Source organism: Carassius carassius, chromosome 18, assembly GCF_963082965.1.
Source record: "Carassius carassius chromosome 18, fCarCar2.1, whole genome shotgun sequence".
NCBI classification, from domain to species: Eukaryota; Metazoa; Chordata; class Actinopteri; order Cypriniformes; family Cyprinidae; genus Carassius; species Carassius carassius.
The window spans coordinates 3,221,054-3,244,138 of NC_081772.1; the positions used below are offsets into that span (position 1 = coordinate 3,221,054).

General features: G+C 35.6%; 2 protein-coding genes across 3 annotated transcripts; one reads left to right on the forward strand and one right to left on the reverse strand.

Annotated features, from left to right (window-relative positions):
- Positions 1 to 1,431: 1,431 nt before the first annotated feature.
- Positions 1,432 to 11,741, reverse strand: hadhaa (hydroxyacyl-CoA dehydrogenase trifunctional multienzyme complex subunit alpha a). Of its 2 annotated transcripts, XM_059498203.1 has the most exons (20): positions 11,666 to 11,741; positions 10,671 to 10,706; positions 10,525 to 10,595; positions 10,002 to 10,135; positions 9,782 to 9,920; positions 7,178 to 7,297; positions 6,948 to 7,050; positions 5,684 to 5,806; positions 5,463 to 5,581; positions 5,336 to 5,392; positions 4,384 to 4,493; positions 4,147 to 4,281; positions 3,524 to 3,695; positions 3,357 to 3,443; positions 3,104 to 3,244; positions 2,956 to 3,024; positions 2,358 to 2,553; positions 2,012 to 2,126; positions 1,778 to 1,923; positions 1,432 to 1,624 (listed from the first exon to the last, which is right to left on the reverse strand). In XM_059498203.1, exons 1-20 carry the CDS (start codon positions 11,724 to 11,726, stop codon positions 1,479 to 1,481), a joined length of 2,280 nt encoding a protein of 759 aa, XP_059354186.1. In that variant the 5' UTR covers positions 11,727 to 11,741; the 3' UTR covers positions 1,432 to 1,478. The 2 variants fall into 2 exon arrangements, with proteins under 2 accessions (XP_059354186.1, XP_059354187.1); XM_059498204.1 differs by lacking the exon at positions 10,671 to 10,706.
- Positions 11,742 to 11,922: 181 nt separating this feature from the next.
- LOC132092118 (trifunctional enzyme subunit beta, mitochondrial-like) lies at positions 11,923 to 23,085 on the forward strand. Its single transcript, XM_059498205.1, has 16 exons — positions 11,923 to 12,066; positions 15,164 to 15,240; positions 15,350 to 15,391; positions 15,595 to 15,685; positions 16,092 to 16,136; positions 16,233 to 16,332; positions 17,226 to 17,313; positions 17,429 to 17,616; positions 18,929 to 19,109; positions 19,898 to 20,019; positions 20,138 to 20,217; positions 20,709 to 20,756; positions 21,396 to 21,483; positions 21,611 to 21,685; positions 22,700 to 22,864; positions 22,941 to 23,085. Exons 2-16 carry the CDS (start codon positions 15,174 to 15,176, stop codon positions 22,974 to 22,976), a joined length of 1,416 nt encoding a protein of 471 aa, XP_059354188.1. The 5' UTR covers positions 11,923 to 12,066; positions 15,164 to 15,173; the 3' UTR covers positions 22,977 to 23,085.

The following is a 23,085-nucleotide window of genomic DNA, read 5'->3' on the forward strand; positions in this document are numbered from 1 at the left end:
CAGGAGATTTAAAAATAAAGAGTTCAGTTTGTGATGTACACTCTAATAAGATGTAATTAGGTGACAGTAATTAAGAGTTTACTAACTACAGCCCACGCTGAAGGAGGACGTGTGCAAGGTCAGAGCTGCTGAAATGAGAAGGTTTTAGCCTTACTTTACTGTTTAAAGAAATATTTTATCAGCATTTAAGAAAAGCTTATTTAACAGCTTCCCCCTCTGCAGATGCATTTGTATTTTGAATAAGATTTAACAGCGGTAGTGTGTTTCATTTGTAATGTAAATTCACCATGTCTGATTTAATCTTGATGGATCAATTACAGGAAAGAGTAAATCAATAGTGCTCACTTGAACAAAGTGTATTGTCAGGTAAAATGTATAAAAGAAGCTCTGGTATATGTTTCGGAATGGAAAACTAGATTTTTGCTTACTTTTGATTAGCCCACTACTTTTAAAAACAGTCATTAGTTATTGTTTGGTATTATTTTGTTGGCACAATAGATAAACAGTCAGTACTGTGTCTAAAAGTAAGGTTAACTTCTTTTTCTAACTGTTGCATAAAATCAATATTTGCAATTATGCTAATATTTGGGAAAACATAGCTCTAGTTTTTGCACATTGCTTAAATATTAGAAATATAAAAAAATAGTAATTTTGGTGGCATTTAGATTTATTTTAGTAGCATTATATATATAATATATTTAATATATATTATTTAATATATATTTCTATTTAATTTCTATTTAATTTATTTGTAAAATCAAATAATTTTTTGAATACTCTCTATGCCTCCCCTGACATGCTCTGCTGCCCCACACTTTGAAAACACCTGTACTACAGAATATACTCTGTCCATAAGTATATATGCTATAGTGTGGACAGATGCCAACACATTCTTTCAAAGAGTTTTCCTTTACATATAGTGAAATACAGGATGAACCTTTTAGAAAATATCCAGGGGTTACAAGTTTATTATACTGTAGAAGAATCATGTGCAAACAAATAAAACCACTATGCCACAACAAACAAAAAAACAACAACAAATAATTACACACAAGTTTCTGCCTCCAGCTCAACTTGGAGATATTCTTGGGCACATTGGTTAAAACAAAAATGTAACTGCAACGTTCAGAAATTATTCTACAGGGAACAGATGTTATCTTTAGCTGAATAATGCCATTAAATACGCTACTGTTAAATTCTTAAAAAATAGAATTCGTGTTGAGAACAAATCTCTTTAGAGGGATTTTACATAATTATCTTTTCTTTAACCACATTAATAAACTGTTAAATTATGTATAGGCCAAGTTAGGAAACATTTGCTTTTAAACCCACTAATCATAAAACACAAATAATTTTTATTTATTTTTTTATAATGCACTACCCTAAGTGAGTGAATGTGACATTTTTTGTGAAAAGATCCTGAATGTTTTTGTGAAAAGATCCTGAATCCTGAATCACAAAGTTACGGTGACACATTTTCACTTGTGGAACCTCTTGCTGGAGTCTTTGGCGTGGTCAAGGAGCAGCTGGCAGGGAGTGAACTGATTACCGTAAACCTCCTCAAAGCGCTTCATTTTTTGAACAAGTTTGTCAGCTCCGTGTGAATCAACAAAACGGAATGGGCCTGAAATGTGGGAAAAAAGTGGGTTGTCAAAGTTTACTTTGGAAATCCTTAATTATCCCCAGGCACAATGCGGTGTGCCTCAGGGCTAAGTGCTAGGCCCGCATCAGTTATGATAAATCTTTTTAATTACAAGGTGTGTAATGTGTGTGTTACCTCCCAAGCATGGTGGGAAGCCAAGCCCAAACACGGCTCCGATGTCTCCCTGTACAGGGTCAGGCAAAATGCCTTCCTCTAGACACAGTATGGCCTCGTTTACGAATCGGGACACAAGTCTGTACTGAATATCCTCGTCGGCAGAGCTAAAGAGAGAAATAGGAGAAATATGAAAGGTTTCTCCTGAGGTAAATCAAGCTTTAAGATGCTTGTTAATCATGAAAAGCAACATACACAGCAGGGGGCGCTGTTAGCTTAAAGCTTTTGAGAATTTCTTCAGCTCCAGAGTTCACCTTCTTTTCTTTCGACTTTGCTCCATACACGTAACAACCCTTTCCAGACTTGCGACCTAAAGTGCACATATTCACATCCAATAACAATCTGATTTCTGAATTCAATGTGACAAGAATAGTTATGGTGATGATACGGTTTCTGAAATTTAAGGCATTATTCCCTGAAAAGTCAAATGAACATTTGTGTTTGGGTGAAATACTGTATCCCTTAAACTTGCCATCAAATGTTCTGTAAGACTGAACCAAAATGTATTAAGACAAAGCTGTATGTGGTCTAACAGATGCACCTTTGAACCCTTTTTGGACCATCATCTTCAAGACCTCAACATTTCCTCCTCCAAATCGCGTTCCAAAAGCCTTGCCAAGATCTTCTGCAACATGAGCCGCCACGTCAATACCGACCTCGTCAGCAAGTGTCGCCGCACCGACAGGAAACCCGAATCCTGTTGTCAAAGAATCCAGTTTCTTGGGCCCAACTCCTTCCTTTAGCCAAAGTGATGAGACAGGAAGATTAGAGTTGGCTCATATAATAAAAAAAATAGTTTTGAACTATGAATTGTACCTAAATTGTACCATTTACAGTACAATGTAACAAAAATATTTAAATCATATAAATGCTGTTCTTTTGAAGTTTCTATTCCTCAAAGAAGTCAGAGAGAAATATCGGTTTCTACAAAAATATTAAGCAGAATCTGTTTTCAACAGTGATTATAATAAGAAGAAAAAAAGATTTGGCTCACATAATAACATGTTTTAAACACATAGTCCAAATTTAAGTATACATTTAAACCACAAACAAGCATTCAATCTTTAACTGGAACATATTGTTAATTAGTAAAAAACATTTTTTACATGTATACGCTATTCAAACATGTAGGAATTTACCTGCAGTGCTCGAACGGCCTCGGCTAACATAGGCGCTAGACAACGAGTGGTATAAAACCCTGGACCATCCTGATGAAATATACATACAACATAATCTCTCGCTGATGCACAGAAAAGGCTGAAAATATAAAGTAGAATGTGTTCGTACCCCCACGACTATGATGACCTTTCCCTGTTTAAGCCCAACAGCCACGGCAGATGCCGTTGTGTCTTTGGAGGTTTTATTGGTGGTGATGATTTCTAGCAGTTGCATTTTATCCACCGGAGAGAAATAGTGCATCCCTATCACCTACATCACACACACAAGTTGTTCAGCATAAAGACTTTCACAAACAATCACTCCTTCAGTACTGACTAATAACAATCAAACCCATTTAAAACACACATACACACACACACACCTTTTCAGGTCTCTTACTGGCTGCTGCAATGTCTTTGATTGGCAGAGCGGATGTGTTGGTGGCAAAGATACAGTGAGGAGGAATCACCTGCACACAGAACAAGTATGATCAGTAGTGTATATATACGGAGGGCTGCACTGCAAACACACACACAAAGTTGAACTTACGGCCTCAACCTCCTTCACCACTTTATGTTTGATTGACAGGTCTTCAAACACGGCTTCAATGACCATGTCAGTGTTCTCAAAGTCACGGTAATCCAGCTGTCCTGACAGCAATGACATAATCTCATCTCTCTCGAATGTCGTCAGACTCTTCTTTTTTGTTTTGTCGTTAAGACTGAGAAAGAAACAGTGAAATATATTTATTAGATTTAACATAAAAGTTGAAACATATATATATATATTCACAACCAAAATTTCCATGGTTTTTCAAAGGCCTGGAGATCACAATTAAAAACCCCTAACATATCCAGACTTGCAATGACTGTGGGAAAACATATCTTTAGAGGATACTTTCAATAGTTTGACATTTTGATATTTGTGTTTATTTGTGTGTTTGGATTTTAACAGAGCAACGGTCTCATTTCATGGTCATCTATGGACAAAGATCACAGCACACATCTGCTCTGGCTCTCTGCTTAAATGGTTTCTTTCTAATGCCCTGGACTCGGAGTGCAGCGCCCTCTGCAGTCTAACATCATGACCTGCAGCTGATGAACCAGTGGGTTTGGAAAACGGCTGTATATTTCTATCATGTTGATGTCTATCTGTGGGTGTACTACACCAACCCCTTGTACACCTGTTGATGACCTCTTGCAAGTCCTTCCTCTGTTGTGTCTTTTAAGATGGTGGCCACACCCTTGTCTATCGTTACCTGAGCAATGCCTGCTCCCATAAGCCCCGCTCCCAGGACAGCCAGCTTACTACAAAAAAAAAACCAAAAAAACAAAAAACAAATGCACAATTAGATATTACATTCACATCCTGATGACATCATATCACTCAGCCCCTCCCACCAGACTTACTTCACTTCTCTCTCAGGCTGCCCAAAGTGGTTCTTTTTGCACGTCACCTGACCATGATAAAGGCCAATCAGAGCTCTGGACTCTGATGTCATCGCCAGCTTGCCAAAGTTCTAGAAAACAGACAAGAGGTCAGACGAGCTGATAACTGCTCATATATGCTGTTTTTATATGCCTTTTTTTTCTAAACAGTTTATTGAACATTTAGATAAAATATAAAAAATGGTTTGTATGGGTTTTTCATATTTGACACATCAAGCTTTTAGAGCACATATCGTATGATATAGTAAGAATATGGAAAATGTTATTGAGAGGACCAAACTGAGCAGAAATTTGCAAATTGGTGCAGATGCTGATATTTATATGGTCAGAAAGTAAGATGAAATTCCGATTTTTGTAATGTAAATCAGTGAGATCTTTATTACAGTATAACATTGCTTGCAAAAAATGCACAGAAATATCAGTTGTCACACTATCTCCCAATAATATGTCTTAGTTAAATAAGGTGTTTAGTTTTATGATCAAAGCTCTGTAGTGTCATAACAGATAATGCAATGCAATACAATGATGATTGAGAGATGAACAAATAATCGTTCCTCAAAAGCCTGATATTTATATTTCTACTTTATAAAAAATTATAATCAAGTAAACCTAAGTTGTTTCAGTCCAGTAAGTGCTCATCTTGAATTATTAAAGTTATTCTTATGTTTGATTTTTATGTTTACTGTACTACCACGACCTAAAAGGAATGAACTATAAGGCCTTTTATTTGCTGTAAAAGTAGAAAACATCAATCAGTCGACAGAAGGCATGTAGTAGATTGCGTGCAACAGGTTTTCTGGCAAGAGTTTGATCATATTGATCATTTAGAGGCCTTAGAAATTTGTGAATCAGATATGATACAGTAGGTTAAACGAGTTGAAATTCAAGTGATCACGATGTTGGTGATACTAACCTGAGATTCAGTCAGATATCCAGCAGCGTTTCCTTTCTCAACGCCCGTCTGGACACACTAAAAACACCAAAACATGTGAGTTCATGAGCCAATGGGAGTATGTGTGTCTGTTTGTGTGTGTGTTTACCTCTATAATCTTCAGTGGCGCGGGATAAAGCCCTTTACTCTGTTTCATGACTTTACTGTGGACAGTTTTGTAGATCTGTTTCCTGACCGGTGGCAGACCCATTACCCATACCCATATCTCTGGAAAAAACGAATTTAAAACAATAAAAGCTTTTATTAATAAAGAGACAAGTCAGCGTTCTGTCTTATCTTCTTAACTTGACACTAATGTGTTTGTCTTACTCTGCACGAGTCCTTTCTTCTTTTCCACTGTGACTTTTTTACCAGCAAGACCTTTAGCAAAATGAACAGCCACTTCCTCCAGGTACTCGATGGTCCTCTCTTCTGGACTCTTCAGTCCTGGGCCTGTCACACAAAACACAGACACCTATTACTGTAGTTATAGGGGTCCAAATCTGCATCTGTGCAGAATTTATTATATTTCCTCCACTAGTATACATTTATTTTGTGTCAAGTATACTACACTATACTATACTACTTAAAGTCTGCTAAATTAGAACAACTCATTCTGTGCTTAATGCACTTTAATTGTGAGGAAGTAGTGCTGAAGTCCAATTAAAGAAATACTTAAGAATATTTGATTGTGCTAATGTGGAACTATTGCAAGTATACTTCAGGTACACCTTAAATATATTGCATTTACAGACAGATATCATGCAGAGATCACACAATCCTTATTAAAAGTTATATTAAAACACATTTTAGGCTTAATATAAAGAAATTTGCATTGTGCAATAAAGAAATACTCCAAATAACAATTAATTTTATATCCTTAAGTCTTACGTGATATTGTCAATAAATATGTTAAAGTATTTCATGAATTTGAAGTATACCAAGTATGAAATAAATGTATTTTAAATAAATTATGGAATAGGGTTTTTTTTTTACTTTGGTCTAAAGTCCACTTAAAATGCTAGTCAAGATCTCTTGCATCAAAAACTGTTTTCATGATGTATATTTTTTTCTCTCTTTTTTATTAAACAGGCTGATGCTACTGAACCTTCTTTTACATTTTAAATGTTCTATTTTATTTGCAAGCTGTTAATGCAATTTGGTCTCAATACATGGTATAGAGCAGTGCTATTTCAGTATTATTTATGTACTATTTTACTATTTATTCATATTTTGAATTAGCTGTTATTTTATATTTTCAACTGCAATCATTTTAGTTTATTAGTAATTTTGCATTTTTTACATTTCCTTTAGTTTTTTTATATTACAATTAAGTGTTAATATATTGTTATACAGTTTTACTTTTATTTACTTGAGTACTTTAGTAATTATAACTTATTTCAGTTATAATTTCCATTTAAGTTTTTATAATGTTAATCATTTTAAATTATATACATTTTATTTGATTTATTTTAAACTTTATTATTATTAAAAAAAAAGCAGAAAAAAAAACTTTTTTTCCATGATACCAGCCTCTTTAAATTTGCTTGTGATTGAGGGACTATATATTAATTCTTCTAATTGATTAAATCACCCAGAGGATCCACCAGCTGATGTACGAGCCCCATTTTTTTGGCTTTGTCTGGCTTTATGTTCCTGCCGGTCAGCATCATATCAAACGCAGCGGGAAGGCCAACCTAAGACACACAGACAACATTATGAAAAATACTGATGAAAAATTCAGTTTTCTACCATTCAGAGATTAGCATAATCTACACATCCCTGACCACCTGAGCAGTTAGAGAGTGTAAGTAAACTCCTAACCATTTTGGGCAGCCTCTGTGTCCCTCCAGCCCCGGGCAGCAGTCCCAGCATCACCTCTGGGGTGCCTAGAATCGTCTTCTTACTCTTAGTGGCAATCCGGTACTGACATGCAATGGCAAACTGAAAGAACAGGAGAAAGGAGGACCAAGGGTGAATTTAAAGGGTTTATCGTCTAATACAGGGGCATCAAACTCAATTCCTGGAGGGCCGGCACCCTGTGGACTTTTGTTCTGACCCTGCTCCAGCACACATTCCATGTAGTTTTCAAATAAGCCTGAAGGACAGATTAGTTTGATCAGGTGTGTTTAATTAGGGTTGAATCTAAACTCTGCAAGGCTCCGGCCCTCCAGGAACTGAGTTTGACATCCCTGGTCTAATATAATATTACAGTCTGCTTGTATAATATTGCATTGTTCTGTATTATCAAATATGGTGACACTTAGGGAACACATATTCACTATTAAGAGTTTTCCCCTTAATAAACTCTTAATCACAGTTTATTAATATTAAGTAAAGTAGTTGTTGTAGTAGTAGTGTTTAGGGTTAAAGGATCTACGTAGAATATGGTCATGGATAATAAGTAATTTGTGCTTTATAAGTACTAATATACAGCCAATATGCTAGTAAAATGCAGGCTAATAAACAACTAGTAAATACAACCCGAATTCCGGAAAAGTTGGGACGTTTTTTAAATTTTAATAAAATGAAAACTAAAAGACTTTCAAATCACATGAGCCAATATTTTATTCACAATAGAACATAGATAACATAGCAAATGTTTAAACTGAGAAAGCTTACAATTTTATGCACAAAATGAGCTCATTTCAATTTTGATTTCTGCTACAGGTCTCAAAATAGTTGGGACGGGGCATGTTTACCATGGTGTAGCATCTCCTTTTCTTTTCAAAACAGTTTGAAGACGTCTGGGCATTGAGGCTATGAGTTGCTGGAGTTTTGCTGTTGGAATTTGGTCCCATTCTTGCCTTATATAGATTTCCAGCTGCTGAAGAGTTCGTGGTCGTCTTTGACGTATTTTTCGTTTAATGATGCGCCAAATGTTCTCTATAGGTGAAAGATCTGGACTGCAGGCAGGCCAGGTTAGCACCCGGACTCTTCTACGACGAAGCCATGCTGTTGTTATAGCTGCAGTATGTGGTTTTGCATTGTTCTGCTGAAATAAACAAGGCCTTCCCTGAAATAGACGTTGTTTGGAGGGAAGCATATGTTGCTCTAAAACCTTTATATACCTTTCAGCATTCACAGAGCCTTCCAAAACATGCAAGCTACCCATACCGTATGCACTTATGCACCCCCATACCATCAGAGATGCTGGCTTTTGAACTGAACGCTGATAACATACTGGAAGGTCTCCCTCCTCTTTAGCCCGGAGGACACGGCGTCCGTGATTTCCAACAAGAATGTCAAATTTGGACTCGTCTGACCATAAAACACTATTCCACTTTGAAATAGTCCATTTTAAATGAGCCTTGGCCCACAGGACACGACGGCGCTTCTGGACCATGTTCACATATGGCTTCCTTTTTGCATGATAGAGCTTTAGTTGGCATCTGCTGATGGCACGGCGGATTGTGTTTACCGACAGTGGTTTCTGAAAGTATTCCTGGGCCCATTTAGTAATGTCATTGACACAATCATGCCGATGAGTGATGCAGTGTCGTCTGAGAGCCCGAAGACCACGGGCATCCAATAAAGGTCTCCGGCTTTGTCCCTTACGCACAGAGATTTCTCCAGTTTCTCTGAATCTTTTGATGATGTTATGCACTGTAGATGATGAGATTTGCAAAGCCTTTGCAATTTGACGTTGAGGAACATTGTTTTTAAAGTTTTCCACAATTTTTTTATGCAGTCTTTCACAGATTGGAGAGCCTCTGCCCATCTTTACTTCTGAGAGACTCTGCTTCTCTAAGACAAAGCTTTTATAGCTAATCATGTTACAGACCTGATATCAATTAACTTAATTAATCACTAGATGTTCTCCCAGCTGAATCTTTTTAAAACTGCTTGCTTTTTTAGCCATTTGTTGCCCCCGTGCCAACTTTTTTGAGACCTGTAGCAGGCATTAAATTTTAAATGAGCTAATTAAGTGGATAAAAGTGTAAAATTTCTCAGTTTAAACATTTGCTACGTCATCTATGTTCTATTGTGAATAAAATATTGGCTCATGTGATTTGAAATTCCTTTAGTTTTCATTTTATTAAAATTAAAAAAACGTCCCAACTTTTCCGGAATTTGGGTTGTAGTCATTAAAAATGATAAAACCTTTTTATTATTTATTTTAACTATTTATACACTATTTTTATTTTAGTATTATTTATAATTAATTATTAATATTTTAAATGAGCTTTTTTTTTATTTTATTTCTTAGTCATGTATTGATTTGTATTATTTTTCAGGGTTTTGTATATTACTATTTACCTTTAATTCCGTTTTAGTTGTATTCATTTTAGTACTTCAACTTTTTAGTTAACAGTAACATCACTGCTGCTTTTCACAGCTGTAAAGAAATTAAATGATTAATTTTTTTTAATTTATTTATTAAATAATAGAAGTGAATAATTAAAAATGAGATGATCATGTGCTGACCTCCAGTCCACCGCCCAGACAGGAGCCGTTAATAGCAGCCACAATAGGGATGGGTGATTTCTCAATCTGGTCAAATATCTTCTGTCCTTCATGTGAAAGTGATGTCACTTCCTCTGCTGTCTTGCAGGCCTTAATCATACTGAAAGAAGGAGATGATGATGGATGTGAGTCTGTATAAATAGTCTAGCAATTGTTGTGTGTGCGCGAGTGTGTTTGCTACTTGATGTCAGCTCCTGCAATGAAGCATCCTGGTTTTCTGGAGATAAGGACGGCGCTCTTTACTGCTGAATTCCCCCAAATCTCATTCATCACCTCCACCATCTCTGCCTGCATGTGCTTGGACAGAGTATTCACCTACACACACAAATTACATATAATATCTATTTGTAAAATGTAAAAAAATGTTTTCTATTTGAATACATTTAAAAATTTATTTTCATTCCCGTGATCAAAGCTGAATTTTCTGCATCATTACTCCAGTCTTCAGTGTCACATGATCCTTCAGAAATCATTCTAATATTCTGATTTGCAGCTCAAGAAACATTTATTATTATCAATATCAATTTTGAAAACAGCTGTGCTGCTTCTTATTCTTGTGAAAACGTGATGCTTTTTTTGGGGATCATTAAATAGATTTTTTTTTTTTTTGTAAAACTGGCACATTTGATTAATTTAAAGCATCCTTGCTGAATAAAAGCAGGCATTTAAACTTTTAAATCAATAAATACTTGAACAGAACACACCTTTGAGGTCGGATCATTGATTCGAACCACAGCAACATTATCCTTGACCTCATAACTGACATGAGTGCGAGCTGCAGACAGAGAGAGACAAAGAAGTGATTAAAAAGAAAACATTAAACATGTCTCTATTCATCTTTAATAGTTACCCAGCACAGCTGAGGATAGACTTCTCTGTCCATGACCTTTGACCCAAAACAAAAATAAACACGATCACACACAAATAAAGTTCCATGTGAACCTTTAATGAAAAACTCATATAGTCCTTCATACACAGAGGTCACTTCCTTTTAACAAATTAATAGTTATGAATATTGTAATTCACAAGCCTGGTTTGTGTTTATGACAGAACAAGTGATTTATTCACTCTTTATCTGTATCTTATCTTACAAAATGTTTTTATCTTACATAAAAATATGAATATTTTATTTAATGATGTAAAGGTAAAAATCAAAGTCCGGACCATTATGCTGAATGACTATTTTACACTTTGGAACATTATATCCTCCAAATTTTTACTTTTTCATATAAGTTATTTGAAATATGAAAGTAGGCACTTGAATTTAACATGTTTTTTTTTAATGATTTTTGTCAATTTAATTTGATGCAGGCACCAAAATGTGACATATCTTCTTTGACCCATAGATATATATAATAATATAAGTGTTTCACAGGTGTAAAGTTATATTTTTGCATCATGTTTTGACCCAGTAGACAAAATCAGTGTACAGTAAACTATATGCTAACTTGACATTAAATGTAATTGTAAACAAAAACAAAATAAAGCAAATGACAATAAGTCTCTTACAGGTTAAATGTATAACAAAGTATATATTTTAATGATTTTACAGTCACCACAGCTGTAAAAAAATTTTTAGTATTTTGAAAACTATAGTTGCCATTGAACCTGTATTCTAGTTATTTTATATTTTGATTAAATATTGTATAATTAATACCATTATTATATCTGTCCTGACGCGCCTGTGGCTCACAGACCTGAACTGTCAAAACTAGGTGAAAGTTCATTCATGCTGGTCACCTTATTCAAACTCTCTAATGTCACTCAAAAGCGGATAAACAAGTACAGTTCAATTCAATAAGATATATATGTACACTAAGTACATATTTATGAATACGTTTGTACCTGTGGTAGCTTTTAAAGCTGTGCAGCAGCGTCGCGTCAACAGGAATCTCGCGCTCGCCATCCTTCACGTGAACACGCGCGCGCTCACTAGCAAGCGCAAGCCCGTGCAGCCGCCATTAGGGCAGCCAACTTAGCGCCTTTAAATAAAAGCATCTAATCACATTTTTAGTGTATATAGCAAGCTTGCATATCTTTTAATATATGTGTGTGCGCGTATGTATGTTTATAAACGTTAAGACAATGTAACATTTTAATATATAAAGTAAGCGAGGTTTTTTTTCACTCAGGCAGTGAAATGGGTTGCCAGGGGCGCGGGGTCCTGCGGCTCGTGCACTGCTGTAGTCATTAGACAGACGCGAGACATCAAAATCACACTCGCTCAACATTCTCAACGATAACAGGTACAAATATGATTTTTGCGTTTATATTAAAACATACAATGTGTTTATATGATGAATTCGGATGAATATCTTAAACAGTGTTATTAGACACGCGGTAGAATGATCGGTCTGCTCGTTCCTGTGTGTTAAAGTGTTGTTTTCATGATTCATATCATGATCGGTGTTGTTTTATAATGATGTCAAGATCGCAAGTTGCTGCTTAAATGTTTATAACGCCTTTATGTATTTGTCCTTGTTCGGTCTACTGACAGAAGTAGGTGAAGGGTCATACACACACACACACACACACACACACACACACACAACCCCCCCAGATCAGTGAGTGTCAGGTATACTTATGTTACCGTATTATCATTACTGTCACATATTTAACATATTAATGTCACTATGGATAGCATTTGATAACTTTAGCAACACTTTTAAAATGTTTGAATGTCACTTATTTCAAAGAAAGATTGAGGGTTATAAATGATACAAGGGTATTTGTGAAGAGGAAGACAATCATTATTGTGTGACTTTTTGTTTGTGGTATGTTGATTATGTTGATAGTTAATGTGATGAAATAGTCCTGTGTTTCCTATGCTAGGATACCTCCATAGATCGACTAAAAAATCATTAAAACACCAGCTGATTCAGAGACTTTGAGCAGCATTTATGTGCAGATAGCACATAGTTTTGATACAATATCATTTTGATACAAATTATACTATTATAAACATTTTTAAATGGTTATTTATTCGGCATTCGGAAGATGATTCAGTGATGTGTAATTGTTTAAGTGTTCGTAGTTTGTTTAATCTCAGACAGACTACCCTGGTTAAATAAAGGTTAAATAAAAATTTTTTTGTTTTGACAAATGTTTAATAGTTTTGAAGGAGTCGAATATAAATATATTTTATTATACAACTATTTCATTACTTTGTGATAACAGTTCGTTCAGTATAATAATAAAACATCCATTTGTTATGCTTAACAAATTTCTGCCAAGTTTTTCATTCATCTTTATTGATTTTTTTTAATGAGAACAGAAAAAGCTTTATTCCTTAGCTGTTACAAGTGTTAAATAGCAGCATGTCAAAAAACAAATGATGAGACCTATTTAATTTAGTTTAGTACATATTAGAGCCCGACCGATATGGATTTTTGGGGGCCGATGCCGATATTAACTCGAAAAGAGCCGATTTATAAGACGATATTTTGATTTTAAAAATAATCTGGATATTAGACCCATTTTCTATAAACTGCATTTACACAACATTCAATAGCAAAATATCTGCCTGTTCTATGTATGTGGGCTGTATAAACCATTTTCCAGAATGGACTATGTTAAAAAAAAAGCCTTAGATTACAGTCTCAATGACTAAACAATTGCACATCAAAAGTATATATTTTTTAATGATCAAAAAACAGTCTGGTTTTAAACATTTAACACTTTTACTTTCTTCCAGTTGAAGCTGGTTTTAACAGTCTGTGTGTTTACTGTAAATAAATTATAATACTAAAGTTAAAGTATTTGCAGAAGTAGTCCCACACTTTGCTGCTACAGCATTCACCTTTTTCAGCCATCTGTAGGCAGAAAGAGAGACGGAGAAAGAATAAGCATGTGTATTAATAATATCACCATGTATCATTACTCATGTCATCATTAGAATTATAATAATAATAAACTGGGATCTCCTACACAGGCAAAAATGAGAAATATATATATATTTTTTTTAATTTGTCAAGCAATAGGTATTACCTACTTATATTTAACAATATTATTTCAACATTTTCCTGTTATGTCTGTAAAGCTGCTTTGAAACAATATGTAAAAAAAAAAAAAAAAGCGCTTGTTCAGCTCACATTTATTTACATGTCCCCTCTGGTTTAATCATTTCTGACGCACCTACTGTAGTTACTGTAACTACTCTATATTTGCTCTCACAGACACATTCACAACAGACCCGTATATCTTCTCCTCTTCTCTTTGTGCAGTCTGTATCAAAACATCGTCTTGCCTACTATTACCGGAAGATTACGGAATCAATTCGAAGTTGAATGGTTAACGTTAGTGTCATGAACACACCGCTGTCAATTTTGAGAAGAACCTCCTTCAAACAAGTTAATAGCAAGCATTTAAGGGGCCTGCTAAAAAGGAAGCTATTAGCGTTAGAGTAACGTAACCAGCCTGAATTCACCAAACTGTTCTCTGGACCTGAGGCTAGCCTCTTCTTCCTTGCTTCTCTCTTAATTCTCATCAGCAGGACTAGCGCTATCGCTCGCTTCTTACAACGGGACAGATACATGTTTGCTGCTGACCGAAAGGAGGAGGAACAGACTATAAAAGAGCTCCCGCTAAACGTTTTTAAAACCCCGCCTACACCATAAGCGCAGCGCAAATCGTGTTGTTTCTGAAGGGCAACGCTGAGCCCAGCGGCAAGCGCCGTGCATACCGCGTACTGTGTGAAAGGCCCAATTACGCGGTCATTATGTGGGAAACACACCGCAATAGAATAAGAATAAGTTAAACGCTAACGTTATAGTTTGACCTCCTATTAACGTTCGCGCTCTTCCACTGATAAACATGGTATTAGCTTTGTGGCTAATCTAATATAGCAATGCATTAGCGGCTGTAAGTGATGTTACAGAATATTTAGAAGTGATAATGATAGGACCGTTAGCTAGAACTACCACACAGTTTTTATATACAGGGTATGAACTAAATCTACAATCATTTCACATGACGAACGACAGACTCGCCGTCAAAACAGTTGATCGCTTTCTTCTGTAGTGGACTTCTGGCGCTGTTGTTAACTCTGGAGCTGCAGAGCTCCCTCTGGTGGGCACACTATGCAACACTCATAACATGAGTGAAGCATGAGACTCTGTTTCTCATGTTTCATCGGCCGTTATAAATGCCGATGCCGATTTAAATGCAATTAGCTTATATCGGCCGGCCGATATATCGGTCGGGCTCTAGTACATATATATATATGTGTGTGTGTGTGTGTGTATGTGTATGTAGAGAGAGAGAGAGCATACTTGACTAATAAAGCGCCTGCTGAAATGATTGATAGTTTTGAATAATCATTCACACTTTTGTATTAACTTCTAGATAATCAAAGATGACATCTATGTTGTTAACTTCACTGAGGAGCAGCCCTTTGACATCTTTTCAGGCTGCTCAGTTTGGTAAGGCGTCCTGCGTTTAACACTTCACGTTATGCACTGTGCACTAAACATGTAATGTAATTATAGATATTTAGAGCTGTATGAGTAACTTCATTCTCTTTCTCTCCAGCTGCTCGTTCTCTCAGCACATCTGTTCATCTGCGAGCTCAAGGTAACGTTTCAGGTGTAATGCTTTCCAGTAATCAGTCCAGTTATGATTTATTTTGATATAAGGTCCTCATGCTAAATAAAAGAAATACACAATTTAATGTTGATTTAGAGTAAAAAAAGAAAAAATCACATTCCATTTACACAGTACAGCTATAAATATTTTTGTTTATGTTTTTCTTTCTGTTGTGTTTTCTAATCACACAGCAAAGAGCAAAAAGACTCTGGCCAAACCAGGAGTGAAGAACATTGTTCTAGTTGATGGCGTCCGAACTCCTTTCCTCCTGTCTGGCACCATGTAAGCGAGAATATGTTTTGGTTCAGATGAGCATGAATTTACGTTTACATTTATGAATGTAAATACCGGAATTGAACCCACAACCTTTTGTGCTGCTAACGCAATGCTCTACCACACAGCCACAGGAACACTTTTCAGAGATGAAGTCAGAGATGTGGCTTAACTTGCACGTTACTTAAGTGAAATTCACTTCAAACTTTGTGAACTGAAATAAAATTGTTTAAATAAAACAACAGTTTGTAAGTTGCAGAAAGGAATAGAATTAAAGGAATAGTTCACCCAAAAATGAAAATATTCAGAAAATTTACTCTCAGGGCATCTAAGATGTAGACGAGTTTGTTTCTTCATCATATTTACCTTGCAAAAAGTGATGAAATCATTCTTTGTGTCTGCTCTCTCTTGTCAGATACGCTGATTTGATGCCTCACGATCTGGCGAGAGCTGCATTACAGTATGCCACCACACTCACACATGTACTTATAAAGATTCACTCATCACTAGCTTTAGGACTAACAGTCTGTCTTTTTGTGTGTGTTTTTTTTTTCAGAGGTCTGCTGAACAGAACTGGTCTCCCTAAAGATGCTGTTGATTATATTGTCTATGGAACTGTTATTCAGGAAGTGAAGACCAGTAATGTGGCCAGAGAGGTCAGTCTGTCCTCTGTCTAGAATTTGGATGTTGAAGCTGTTTTTAGTTACTGGCAGGAGAGTTTGATCAAGGTTGGAGCTAAACTCTGCAGGAAAGCGGACTTCGAGGGCCAGAGTTGAGAAGCCCTGGGAGATTTCATTTGTCCACAGAGCATCACTGCAGTTACAGTGTTTCTTTGTGATTTGGGTACAGTTCAGACAAAAAGCAAACTCATTCAGAACATGAATTAAAAAATGTAATTAAAAGGATTAAATACGTAAATATTTAAAAAGCAAATTTACTATTTCTGTGATTTTTTTTTCCTGTCCTAATGATGTTTTAGCGGCCATAAAAAATATTTTGCTTTATATGTGTGTGTGTGTGTGTGTGAATGTGAATTCATTAAACCCATGACCATATTTATTTACATAAATTATGTGCATTATTTTGTATAAGATATATATTTATTATATATTTTCCTGTGCAATTTTATGTATGTGACAAACTATTATACTACAAGCTATTATAGTTTTTATAAATATTTCTAATTGGTTCTAATTTTTATATTTTCCAGTTTTCATTTTAATTTAAGTTAAAGATGTATATATATTTTTTTGTAGTTAAAATTTTATATTAGTGCATAAAATTAAATTAAATGACAATAATAAATAAATAAAAAGAAAAAAGTTTATATATATATATATATATATACATATATATATATAAAATAATTTGATTTCAGTTAACTTTTATTTTAAGTAGCTGAAATAATTTTTTTTAAATTGTATTAGTTTAGTTAACTATGTTAACTGATAACTCACCGGAAAACCATTTCTTACAAACTTTGGTTTCTGATTATAAATTTAGTTTGGATGTTCATTTAGAAATAATTATTTGTAATGTTTTCTTGTAGGCGGCTCTTGGTGCTGGATTCTCAGATAAGACTCCTGCTCACACAGTGACTATGGCGTGTATTTCCTCCAACCAAGCGATGACCACAGGTACTGACACAACTTTTGGTGATGGTAGATGTAATTGAATTAAAACTGAACCTGAAGGCAGGTTATAGAAGACTGTTAAATGGACTGAACTATAGATTATTCATTTGTTTTCTAGCTGTCGGTTTGATCGCTGCCGGTCAGTGTGATGCCGTCGTCGCTGGTGGAGTAGAGTTTATGTCTGATGTTCCCATCCGTCACAGCCGCAGGATGAGGAAGACGATGCTGTCACTTAACAAAGCAAAAACCCTCGGGGCTCGACTCTCTCTGCTGGGCTCCATCCGCCTCGCTCACCTGGCACCTGAGGTACTACATTACCCATAATACACCTCACATATCACCCCAAGCACACCTCAGTTTGAATGTCTAGGTACCAAATCACAGAATACAAATAAGGTATTTGTCACTCCAAATCTTTGTGCAAAGGGACCCACGTCATATTCATGCAGATGGTAAAACCTGTCAAGTTTATTTTGATGCAATCGACCTGGGTTCGAATCTGCTTAATGGCGAACTTTCTCCCTTTTCAAATTACCTCAGAACTGCATTTAATTTCAATGAAAATTCAGCAAATAATCAAAAAGTTACAAATAAAGTATCTGGTAGGGTTAGGGTAGGTGTGGAAGGGCTTATTGTCCCAATAAGGTTGCATCCATTTAATAATATTTTGAATTAAATTTAAAATTTACACTCAGTAAGTTATTATTGCATACTGTGTTTTATAATGTACTACAATACTGAGGTGCAGATATTGCCACTATTTGCAATAAGAAGTATAAATAGCAGAAAATCCTGCTATTTTAAAATAGTGTAAACAATATAGCTGTTTGCACTTAGTGTAGTGCAGTGCTAGATTTTGGTGCTGTTTTTCAGTGTCAGGACAGACCAGGTTCAATGTTAGCTCCTAGACCAAGATATTTCTAAAAACAATGCTCTGTGGCTGAATATACAAACACAATCAGGGTTTTCCTACATTTTTATTTTTTATTTTCCTGACAACACGCAATTGATATTGCAAGCGAGATGGGGAATCAAATCGTATGATGTTTATATCTGTAATTAAACTTATATAATCAATAGAATTGTAGTAATTTAGACGTATTATAATACATTTGCATATTATATTGTCTGTTTATTAGTTATTATAAAGCATTTATTCTTCATGGCCACTACTTCTACTTCCCTAATCCTACCTAACATGTAAACTTAACACTTACCTAACCTAAAATTAATAAGCATCATATTAGAAGTTTTTGAGACAAAAGTCGTAGTTAATGGATTGTTAATAGGTAGATTTGGACCTTAAAATATAGTGTGACCAAATGCATACATAAGATTGTCCCCTATATATTAACTGTGGCCCCTCAGTTGAAAAAAGAATCGCCTCTGGACACATTACTGTTTTTTTGTAATTCTCAACCCATTCTTAGTGATTCCATCAAGATGAATGTCTGATCAGATATTATACCCTTTTATAAAAATCAGATTTATAAAATGCCATATATCACAAGAACAGCTATATCTCAGTGTTTTCGTCTGTCTGAATACAGTCTGTATGGTATTGTTGGGTTCACTTCATTTAAAGCTCTTAAATGTCTCTCTCTTCATGTGTGTTTAGCTTCCAGCTGTGGCTGAGTTCTCCACAGCCGAGACAATGGGTCACTCGGCGGACCGTCTGGCAGCTGCGTTCGGTGTGTCGCGTTTAGAGCAGGATGAATTTGCTCTGCGATCTCACACCCTCGCAAAGAAAGCTCAAGACAGCGGGCTGCTCAGTGATGTCATCAGCTTTAAAGTGCCAGGTGAGCAATTAACACAACTAAAGCAGCATTTGCCACAACATTTCAGCCAATTCTGACCATTTTTATATCATACATTTTGGACTTTTTTTTAAATCTGTAATTTGTTTTTCTCGAAATTCTGACTTTTTTTTTTTCAGAATTGTGTTTTTATATATAACATAAATAGTTTATAGTTTATATTTCACAGTTCTGACTTTTCTGACTGAGAAATGCAGATTTGTGGGAAAAGGAAAGAATAAACTCAGAATTGTGAAATTTTTTTCTGCCCTGGAAGGAGAAAAAAACGATATATACCTGTGTGTATAATTGCGACTTGTATTACCATTCAGATTTTTTTTTTCAGAAAAAAGGTAGAATTTCCTTCTCGCAGTTTTGAGTTTACATTGCATAATTCTGTTTTCATAAAATATTAAATTACTGGGACCATTCTTATCAGAATGGTGAGTTTATGTTTGAGTTTGTATCATGCAATTCTGACTTTTCTGACTGAAAAAAACTGGCGAAAATTGATAGATATAAACTTGAAATGGTGAGGGGGGGCGATAATTGTGATAGTTGTAAAATTACCTTTTGCTGTTTCTTGAAAATGAGTAAAGACTCATTGAGATTGGGAGGTCATTCCACCAGCTGGGCACAGTCCAGGAAAAGGTCCGTGAGTGATTTTGAACTTCTTTGGGATGGAACCACAAGGCGTCGATCACTTGCAGAGCGCAAACTTCTGGAGGGCACATAAGATTGCTCTCAGTTCAGATGGTTGTTTAAATGTTGTGATGATGTGTTTGTCACAGGGAAGGATATTGTGTCTAAAGACAATGGGATCCGTCCTTCCACCATGGAACAGTTGGCCAAACTGAAACCTGCCTTCATCAAGCCTCACGGCACAGTGACGGCCGCAAACTCCTCCTTCCTGGTCAGTTCATCTGAGTTTCTGGTTTAATCCAACTTGCTTTTATCAGCCCTTTAATCAAAGGGATATCTGTCAGATTTATCATGAGCTCTTTCCCTTTGTGTGTGTGTTGTTCACTCAGACTGATGGAGCGTCTGCAGTTTTGATCATGTCAGAGGAGAAAGCTCTTGCTATGGGTTACAAGCCTAAAGCGTATCTCAGGTACAAAACAAAAATAATGCCTCACATTAAAAAAAACTACCAGAAGGAGCATCTCACTGACAACATCATCTGTGTTTTCCTAAACAATTTAGCTGATCTGTCAAAATTTACAAAAAGGATCAAGTGTATTTAATGAGTTTAAACAGCAAAAAATGGCTCAGAAATACTATCTGAAAACCATATATTTGTTCAGAAACGTGTGAAGGTTTTAGTGTTTATTCTTTCAAGGGAAATCAACTTGTTGAAACTGTTATAGGATAAATTGTTTTAAGATTGAATAATAAAGATGCGATTTACTTTTAGGTAAATGCAATTGTTGAATATTTTGAAATGATAGTGAAGTCTTTCCATTTTGCTCAGTTTCCTGCGGCTGTAGGTGTCATGTGTTTATAGTGTCCCATTACAGCAGACAGACATCATTTCTTCAGCACACAGCGCTTCATGCTGTTGATGCTGATGTTGATATTATGTCTGTGTGTTTTTACCTTCAGAGATTTTGTGTACGTGTCTCAAGACCCAAAAGACCAGCTTCTTCTCGGGTGAGTTCCTGCCTCTTTTCTTCTTTTCTTTCCTCTCCTCTCTCTTTCTCTTTCAGGCCTGTGAGGTTTTGTTATTGCTGTGGTTTGGTTGTGTTGTGGCGTGTGAGTTTCTGACTGACATACATAGAGGCTGCAAAAAATGACTCTTTGTTTTAGATTTCGGTTTGAAACATTTTCTGTTCTTTTTTTATATGCTACATCTTCCTTATCTCCTTTGATATAAAGATTCTTAATAGAGACAGACTAATAATCAGTTAAGTGAGTATATTGCACCAATAATGACAATGTTATACTTTTAATTCTACTTTGGTTCTTACACACCATGTTAAAAGATGGAGTGATTTATTCAGTGAACTGCTTGCATACATTAATCAGCTTTTTACACACTGCTGTTCAAAAGTTTGAGGTTGGTAAAATTTCACTGTAAAAATTAAAAATTATTGCAACTTAAAATCTCCTTTTTCAATGGAATATATAGTAAAATGTAATTTATTCCAGTGATTAAAGCTGAATTTTCAGCATCAATAATCCAGTCTTCAGTGTCACGTGATCCTTCAGAAATCATTCTAATACACGGTAGAAAGTGTCGGTCTCTCTCATGTCACACACACTCATGTGTTGGTTTGTTTTCTCTCACAGGCCGACCTACGCCACACCAAAGGTCCTGGAGAAGAGCGGTCTGACCATGAACGACATCGATGTGTTTGAGTTCCATGAGGCTTTTGCTGTAAGCACCCCCTTCCAGATTTCTAATGATACTGTGTTAAAAATCCAATGCAAGAACACTTACTACATTTAGTAGTGATTGTGTGTGCAAAGACTTTAGTTGTCTGCTTTATTTTTTTTTTTTACAGGGTCAGATCATGGCAAACCTGAAGGCAATGGAATCGGACTGGTTCGCCCAAACATATATGGGCAGAAAAACTAAGGTAGGTGCATGTTTACACTAGAGGGTGTGAAACCCAGGAGGGCTTTATTCATGATTCTCTATAGTGCCCTTGAGCAAGATGCTAAACCTCAGGATACTCCAAGGGGATTTGAGCGAGAATAAATGTACTGGATGTCCCATTGGGTAAGAAATCGTCAACTAAACAAAGCATAATTACAAAAACTAGGTTTATTTTTTTAAGAAAATGTGTTTGATTTGCCATGCAAAACTCACCGTTTATAAAGCATTGATTTATTGTTGCTAAAGGTGACTCAAAAAAAAAAAAAAAAAACGCCTAAACATTTGCTGAATGAAATCAAATACTTTGGAGTTTTAATTAAAAAAAATAGGGTCTGTTTTGCTGGAACATGTAACACTTTCACATAAAATATGATGCATTTCATAGCATTTTTGCCTTTGACAATCATTTGTAAAGTGAAGACGTCTTGTATTAATAATCACCAGAAAAACTGCCACAAACACATGATTCCTGTCTTCCTCCGAATCTGTATGAATGATTCTAAAGACATTATTTTATGCTTTTCCTGATTTTTAAGGTCATAATTATGGGCAGTGACTGAAGAGAATGCAATGTTTTACTACATCAAAACAGCAACAGAAAATTGCATATTTTGTGAACAAAAATTTTGTTATTTATAAACGTGTTTGTGAAGTTACTTGACATTAAATTAAGCATTTTAACATATTTTCCTCTTCTTTGCAGATTGTAAGTTACATTAAACATTTTGAATACTTTTAAATTGAAAAGTGTTTATTTGAATTTTGAATTTAATGTAATTATTTTGAAAAGCATTTGTTGCTCTTGTTATTTTGATGAGCTTACTAAACTCTGCTTTATAAAATTTTCCAATATTTTTGGAAATGAGCAGAATTAAAAAAAATTCCAAGATGTAAGGCTGTAATGGGTTGAAAATCTTGCTTCTCTCTTTTGATGAGCCACAGTAATGCTGATGCTATCGATGTTAATGAAAGCTCATTGTTTCTGTTTTCTCAGGTTGGTGCTCCTCCGATGGAGAAGTTTAACTCATGGGGAGGTTCTCTGTCTCTTGGACATCCATTTGCGGCCACCGGCTGTAGACTGGCGACCACTGTCGCCCACAGACTGCAGAAGGAGGGTGGTCAGTACGGCTTGGTGGCTGCGTGTGCCGCTGGAGGACAGGTGTGTGACACTATATAACCAACAAAGCATTTGCACTCTTGGAAATATCCTCATAACACTTGTATGTGTGTTGCAGGGTCATGCTATGGTGATCGAAGCTTATCCCCAGTAACCATCAAACTTCCACAGACTGTAACACATGGACTCTGTAAATAACGTGCCGTATTGCCTTGAAATGTTCATGATCCATCCATTATCTGGAGGTTCTTGATTTGAAATGC